Source organism: Trachymyrmex septentrionalis, unplaced genomic scaffold (assembly GCF_001594115.1).
Source record: "Trachymyrmex septentrionalis isolate Tsep2-gDNA-1 unplaced genomic scaffold, Tsep1.0 scaffold11, whole genome shotgun sequence".
Taxonomy (NCBI): Eukaryota; Metazoa; Arthropoda; class Insecta; order Hymenoptera; family Formicidae; genus Trachymyrmex; species Trachymyrmex septentrionalis.
In genome coordinates, this window is record NW_017304228.1 from 6,030,270 (window position 1) to 6,038,380 (window position 8,111).

At 33.5% G+C, this 8,111-nt stretch overlaps 2 protein-coding genes across 3 annotated transcripts in view; both read right to left on the minus strand.

Annotated features, from left to right (window-relative positions):
- The window catches only part of LOC108750452 (protein white), a 10,044-nt gene extending 7,797 nt beyond the window's left edge, over positions 1–2,247 (minus strand). Inside the window, exon 1 of one of the 2 annotated variants that reach the window (XM_018489916.1) lies at positions 2,134–2,247. In XM_018489916.1, the coding sequence (XP_018345418.1) occupies positions 2,134–2,238 (105 nt within the window). In that variant the 5' untranslated portion in view covers positions 2,239–2,247. Of the gene's footprint in view, positions 1–24; positions 842–2,133 lie in introns of those variants that run through there. The other variant, XM_018489908.1, reaches the window with a different exon arrangement.
- Positions 2,248–2,409: 162 nt separating this feature from the next.
- LOC108750446 (phosphatidylinositol 4,5-bisphosphate 3-kinase catalytic subunit delta isoform) overlaps positions 2,410–8,111 on the minus strand; it is a 6,936-nt gene continuing 1,234 nt past the window's right edge. The window contains exons 2-10 of the mRNA XM_018489885.1: positions 5,907–6,365; positions 5,379–5,816; positions 4,860–5,290; positions 4,493–4,783; positions 4,135–4,413; positions 3,580–3,849; positions 3,190–3,504; positions 2,645–3,107; positions 2,410–2,561 (exon numbers count right to left, since the gene is read on the minus strand). Coding sequence (XP_018345387.1) covers positions 2,430–2,561; positions 2,645–3,107; positions 3,190–3,504; positions 3,580–3,849; positions 4,135–4,413; positions 4,493–4,783; positions 4,860–5,290; positions 5,379–5,816; positions 5,907–6,365 — 3,078 coding nt within the window. The 3' untranslated portion in view covers positions 2,410–2,429. The remainder of the gene's footprint in view (positions 2,562–2,644; positions 3,108–3,189; positions 3,505–3,579; positions 3,850–4,134; positions 4,414–4,492; positions 4,784–4,859; positions 5,291–5,378; positions 5,817–5,906; positions 6,366–8,111) is intronic.

The following is an 8,111-nucleotide window of genomic DNA, read 5'->3' on the forward strand; positions in this document are numbered from 1 at the left end:
CGACACAATCAAAAATTACGTAACCTTTAGGAAATTTTCACGCGCACTCAGTGTAGTTATATTGACTGTGAGTTATAAAACCTATTTCGATCTTTACTAACAAGAGGAGAACTGGAACTGCAAACGCACTTTTGAAATACGATTTGTTCAAAGATAGATCCTTTGTGCTTATGTGAAAAATCCTAAACCATAGTTTCAGACACTCATGAATTTTTTCAAAAATTAACAATAAATATAAAAATTTTGACGTATCATATCAATTAGTCAGTTGGCAAGATCTCAGGGACGAAGGAAAGGACGAAAAAGTACAACGTTCTAAAACCTAATTAACTTGTGAGATCTTTTCACATCCTCTGGATATACAATCCGCCAAAAACAAAAACCGATTTTGGAAATCGCAATCAATATTTATTTACATTATAAAATTTGATTTTTCGCACGCGCGTACAACCACTCAGATTTTTTGCAATAGGCATCAAATTGTAACATTCGATTATTTCAAAATTGAGATCATCCTAAATTGATCGTTTTGGTCGTAACACCTTTATCGGTATCGTTTTGGGCAATTTCGCAAAATAGATATTGCTTTTAATTATCACACTGTCATTGCCAATGGTACGGAATAAACCGTCATCATCTGTTATCTAAATGATCATCGAATCCTTTCGACCTCTTTTTACAGGATTGTTAGCGAAACAAAAGAAAATTTTCTAATATTTTCCAATTTTCCTGAAGTTACCTTTAAAACAAATTCTCTGACTAAAGCTTAAAAGAAATCTGAATAAAGTGATTCTATATATAGAAGACCAATATATTTAAACTTGGTTAACAACTAAAATTCTTAAAAATGAGTCTCTTTGCTATAGCGATACTAAATTAATTTGTGACAAGAAAAAACACAGACATGAATTAGAACAACGATTAACTGCAAATCAATGAAAAATAAATTTCTTGTCACGTTAAAAAACAACCGTAAACAAAGATTTTTCATAATATATTTATAATCTATAATTATATCATAAACTCACTTTTTATCATGTATTAGATTGTATATACATTTTGTGTATTACATGTACTTTTCTATAAAGAGATCATAATTATAATACATACAAAATAAATCAAAGAATTATTTACCTTAAGAAACAAGTTACAAACATAAATAACAATACGATACGACTTACAATATGACTACGACGAGTCAAAAAACAAATGAATTACGGAAAACAGCATATTTTATCTTTATTTTACACATTGCTCTCTTATAGAGATTTAATCATCTCACTAAACACTACGATCTAATTATCATTTTAATTAATTTTAATTAGAAATGATTTATAAAATGTCATTAATACATACATATTTTGACTTTTACAAGTTTTTTTCTTTTTAACAATGTGCGTTAATGACTTTCTGCAAATGCTAACTGCAAAATTAAAAATTCTAAAAAAATATTTACAATGCTTTAAAAAAATGTTTTTAATTCTATTTAATCATTTTTAAAAAGCAAAATTTAAAAATTAGAATTGGTATAACAGTAATTTATTTTTATCTTAGGTTAATAAATTCCTTGATTCCCTGATTTTTCCCGGTTTCTTCGGTTTTTCTTGATCTTCTATTTTTTTTTAATTCTCTTAGCTTTCACAGATTTTCCGCTAACAACCCTGTTTTAATTAAACGTTGCGGCGTATGGCGTATGCCTTTTCGTATTATATTTGTGATAAATCGAGTATAGCAAATGTCTCTATTTCGTGTAAAACTAAGGTCGGTTTTTTTATGTTAACGAGACAGTAGAGATATTTAGCGGTTTATTGTAGCAAGTAATATTCTCATGTATATCATCACAAGCTTTCGTGATAAATGTTGATTTTAGAATGATATCTCACATCTTAATAAGGTTTAATTATCTAAAAAAATGAAAATAATCTTAGACTTTAATACAAATTAAAATTTAAATTCAATCGATGGAATTCTAAATGTTTTAAATTAATTTTAAATCAAAGAGAAAATTTCTTGTTTAATATTGTCCATAATTAAGAAAAGTACTATCATATTGAACATAGACACTGCTTGTGCTGCACAAAGTAGAGCTCTAAAACCGTACGAATGTATCCGAGTCTCGAGAAATCATTTTACTAAATCATCATTCGATAGTACGAGTTTGCTGATATCAACAGCAATGATCGTTTTATACAGTCTCAAATACTGGTTACGGCCGTCGATTTTCAATCCTGACGACATCTGTCGGAAACGACAGCTTTATTTGTTTGCAATCCTCCAGTCTCGGACAAGCAGCCAAAACACGATGTGCTTGTCAGATGTGTCACAACGTCTTAACATTACATTTTGTAATGCGATGTAACGTTCGATGACGTCATGTGACAGTATTTTTAGGTGCGTAGAATCTCTCACATTATGATAATTGTTGCTATTTATGTAGTCTTATTGTTCTTGGACATATTATGCGACGCCCAATTCAACGACGTTTTCCACGAATTGCAGAGAGCCTCGTCGAATTTACTCCTAAAATGCTTTTGTGCCTCGCCTTCAGACATTTCTAGGACCTGTAAACGTATTTAAATGTATTTGAATGTATCTCATTATACTTAATTGGATATATTAATGTATAATTTAATGACTATTGTACCAAGGTATCTCTAAGATAATTCAGATCTTTCTCCGACGAGAGTTCAGGCAGGCCGGTAGATATCATCATGGCAAACAGAGACAATATAAGTCCTCCATGTTGGCGTAGAACTAAAAAGGCTTGCTCGCAATGATTCTGAAATCTTTGAAACTCGGCAGCGTGCCCTTTTTTCGTTTGACCTTTATTTATGACATGTACGAAATCATTGGTCAGAACGAAGGGTACTCGTTCGCGTCTGAATCCGAATTTCTCCTTAAAGTGACCCAAAATGTGACCAAAATCGACGTGAAACAATTGCCCAGTCTTCTTAACCATTATATTGTCAGAATGTCTATCGGCTATCCCTAAAACGTACGTCGCTACGCAATAACCCGCGCAACTCAAAGTAAATTCCTCGATCGCTTTGTTCAACGCCGCTTCCGTGTGGTTGTGATCCTTCAACCAAGCTAATAAGGAACCTCTCCTGTAAATACAAAGAAATTGTGAAGAAGTCTCACTGACATATATTTGTTGAATTATATTTTGTATTTTCACTTTCTACTCACCTGAAGGCCGCCGTTGCAGAAAATGTACCCTTTTCCTTCTGAATATTCGCAATTGTTTCCGCATTTAGTACCACTTCTATCATCCCGACTCTGTTCTCCGTAGATATGCAACCGTATGGATTCATACGTAAATCCAAGCCCTCCTTCTTCCAGAGCTTGTCCATAATACGTAGCATCTGGAGTGTCAGCATGTCTTGTCTCAAGTCATCTCCGTGTTTGAGAATTAAGTAAATATCTTCGCCAAAAGGATCACTATTCTCGAAAACTAACCAGAGCGGACGCATTTTGCTATCCATTAATCGGCATTTTTCGACTCTGATAAAACGAAAACAAGATGATATAGGAAATGTGAAAAATAACATATTCAACAAGTGAAAATGGTAAACTCACTTGATGCGATTCCATCTGAAACTCGGATCAAGGGGATTAAGGACATCAGATATCGCCTCCTGGCAGTGCGGTTCCAGGATGATGTCCTGAAAGCCCTGAAGGGCAGCCTTACGATCCTTCTTCTGCTTCACTTGCTGCGAAACACTCCTCAGTTTCTCCAAGCACTTCATCTGTTTAAATAACGATAACATGTGCTGTTGGCTTCCTCTGCAATATGCTTCCAATATGAGACCGAAACGAACGGACACTGCGCCAACCTGCATTTCTGATCTAATTTTCAAGAAATGACCAGTGAATTAATTCAAAGTGTAAGGCATAATGATAAAGCTGTGAGGTTTCATGTAAAGCGATCGACTAATTATTTAATCTCGATTGTCACCTCACATGTACCTCGGTTTATAAATGCCTAATTGATTAAACAATTAAGTTTTCAATAAAAAATGAGATGAGTGTAATTTATTTTTAGAACAATAAACTAATACATATAATAATACTAAAAGAGATTTTAAATTATAATAAGCAAATAAAATGCATGCAAACTCTGTTGCCTCTAACCTGAGATGCCAAAATAAAAAGTGTCCTATCCTCTGATTATTAAGTGCCCGTTTTAAGAGAAACTCTGTCAAAGGACATGCCAAATAATTCTCATGTTTTAAGGCTTGAGCCAGCTGCAACAGGTAGAGACTGAGATCGTCGTCTGTTACGTCTCTTAAACAACGAACAGCGAAATTTCTAACATTTTGATCAGCGTAAGCGTAGTCTAATAACTCCAACGCTTTCTCTACTGGCAGTTTCGGCCATTGTTGTATAAGCGCTGTGGCCTCTGCAACTTCTCTACAAAGGTTCACGAGTCTTAATCTGTTTGTTACCTTTCGTAACAACTTTATAAGCAATTAATCAATTAATTTCTTACCTGTGATCGTTCCACTCAACGCATTGTAACAGTTTAGCCAAAAGCGTCGGGATTTCGCGAAAACAATGATGCCTCAACGTCCACATCGTCTTCTTCTCTTGTTCATGTAATTCGTGCAGCGGATCCCTGTCGGCTAGTAATCTCAATTGTTCCAATTGTTGACTACCAACATCAGACTCCTGATTTAATTCATCTTTAGCTAAGCGCTCGTTAGATTGTTCTCGCAGTGTTTGGGCATATTCTACCATTTTTTCCGGAGTAGGATATAAGACACATTGATCTTTTCCATAACTATAAAATAATAAAAGCAGTTGTGACGCGTAATGTAACGCAGTATTCTTATTTTATAAATAAAAAAAATAATTACTTTGGAAATGTTAACATGAGAGCAGCTGCCCTATCTATATGTGGATTGGACACTACTGTCCCAAGGGGATGAAGCAAATCATCATTTTGTATGTCCTCCGCATATGTCCATGTATATAATGTCATAGCACCCGTTTTTAATTGTGACTTAAAATCATATATTGTCGTATTCGCCCAACATAAAGGATTTATGAAGAGCTCCTGCTTCGAATCCCTAATCAGTCTCCTACTCTTTAAACCCTTCGCAGTTTTACTGATCTCATATAATACAAAACACAGCCGTGCCATTCGCGGTATATCCCTCACTTTAATGTCGAATTTAAGAGTCTCTTCCCATTCGCAGCTACCGTCGGAACTTACAATAATTTCTTTGGTTTTCTGACTTTCGCAGAGGGATTTTCCACCGTGAAAAAGGCCAGCTTGCAATCCAATCTATATGTACAAAAGAAACAAGGAACAAAAGTTACACAAATCTCAAATAATTTTATTTTAAAGAAATATCAAAGAAATTGAAACATACCTCCACAGTACGATGTGCAGCATCACAGTTAAGGCGAGAAATTCCATTTACGGTGAAGACAAAAGGTTCTTCAATTTTCCACGCTGAGATATGCTTGCCCTTTTTACGTAACGTTAACGTAGAGGACGATGGTTTCGTACGTTGCAACGTATCCACGTCCGGATTGTCGAAGGCGCTATCTTGGTCCACAGGTACACTCTGTTTGCTGAGCGTAACCAGCGTAGGCATGATGTCTTTCGCTAGACAATCTTGAATATAACAAAATTGTATAAGCGGAATATTATCGCCAATTAAATACTCTTCCTGTCCGCAAACCTTCAACGTAAAATCGTTTGGTTGTTCGCCGCGAGTTTTAAGAGTATTTGCCCTTTTGTTCAGGATTGCCTCGATCAGTTCAGGAGGTGTAGTAGTATGTACTATTTGAAAGGTAAACGCAACCTACAAAACAATATCACTTTTTATGAGAATTTATTCGAATATTTCCTTCTTCGATATTTTCTTTCTTCGGCGGAAATAATTTTGCCTTACCTCTGACTTTTCGAATTTAGTGACTAAAACGATATTTCCATCCTTCAAACGGCTCTCAATATTTTTAGGTACGGTAAACGTCGGTGCTATCCTCGAAGGAAACTGATAATGCACTTTTTCCGTCCAGCATCTTTTCTGTCTATTTAACGCTACATCGTCTCCCAGGAGCCGCATCTTCCATCTGAAGTCGTTGACCTCGGAATTCTTCAGGGCAGCGAACTCGTGCAATCCCTTACCGATTAGAACGCCAATTTGCGAGTCTAAATTCCTATCACTTTTTATACCTTCTCGTTCTATAACTTTTAATACCGAACAAAAAGGTTTTATATCACAGAGACGTCTCGTTTCATCCCGCAATTCTTCTATCTCTGCATTCGAATTAATACACGAAAATACATATGACGGCGCGTCTTTCAATGTTCCGTGAAGAGGATATTTACTAGCCTCATCCCACAGATCCTGTTAAGTATCCATCAGCTTATATTTTTGCAACGATTACGTAATAATCCTTTAACTGTACAGTATTGGAATATTTCATATGCACTGACTAATCTTTTATGCTCACATTGTTATATTTATAAATAATATTTATAATTGCAAATTTAAATAAATATAAAATATTCTTTGGTGTTTCTGCTACAATATGTATACTGAAATATATTTAAACTGTTAGATAAATATATGTTTCATTTTTATATTATATGTATATCTAAAGATGTGTTCTATGCAACATGTGTTGCGTGACGCTTGTAACACTCTTGCAGTAATTTCTTATAATTATTTATAAAATTTAGACAAGAATATGAGATTATTCTCATCAAAAACATGTTTTACTTTACATGATTATTTCACTATATACAAGTAAATCTTAATATAGTTGTACCAACGTTTTACCAAGGAAGATGAATATTTCACTCTCTCATATATGTGGTCTTGCCTTCTTCCCAGTTGCAATAATTCATTTCAACATTATTACAGCCATGAAGATTCAAGGTTTATTCGCGTCGCATAAATGTCTAACTGCTTTAAAATGTTCTTATAGCATTTACTCATTCTAACGCACTTATTGCTATAGCAAGAGTACATTGGAGCATGCTGGAACGTGCGACGCAAACAAACCTTTAATCTGTATGTACATACACCCACATATACATACAGGATGAGGCAAAAGTATCAGAACTCCTAAATATCTCGCAAAATATAAATTTTATAGAAAAGTGTTTCAGACAAGAGTTGTAAAGTTTAAAAAGACCTTTTTATTGATCTTATCATTTTTACATGTCAAAACCTTTGGCATCGCAAGGTTGGGTCAAAGTTTTATTTTTTTTTTAATGGAAATCTTTTTTTTTATTGTATATTCTTGTAGATCTCGCAAGAACTTTTCAAAATACTATAACGAAATATTTTTCCATTAACTACTTTTTGAGTTCTAAGGCTTGAAAATTACAATATCATTAGTATTATAGTATTATCTATAGTGTCCAACTGATAAAACTTTTCAAATATTGTTCAGGATTATGACCTTGGTAACATTTGTCAAAATCAAGACGTTTTGAGGTTGTTCCTGTTATTTTAATTTTTACAAATCTTCAAACATCTTGACCTTGACATACAAGATTATGATTCCAAAAGTCAGTGAAAAAACATTTTCACTTTGATCTCATTGCTTACAACTCTGTTAAAAATCATTGTATAATTAAAAAAAACAGATTCTTAAAGTTGAAATTTTATTCTATTAAACAACACAATTGTTAATATGAGTAAAATATTGTGTTCTAAACTTGCATAAAAATTTTTTGTAATCTGGCACAAACTTTTACACTCATCCAACTACTGTAAAAGAATCCAAGTCTTTATGTAACTTGGATATAAGTTTATGTATACCTTTATGTCACTTGGATAATAAATTCACATACACATAGTGTCACTACTTATTGATGTTATTACATCCTTATGATTAAATAAAAACAAATGAGCATTGTGAACAATTAACTAAAACATATCTCAAAATGCAGATGTAACCATATTTTTCATATTTTTTATATTCAAGTATCTAGTATATCAAATATGTATTCCATTGGTACAGTTAAAGGATTAAAGAGTAAGAAAGAAAATGTTCCCCTTGGAGGTCTGTTCTTTACAACTGAAGTAGTGTACATACTCCTTAAAATTTAATATGTAACATATATATATATATATATATCA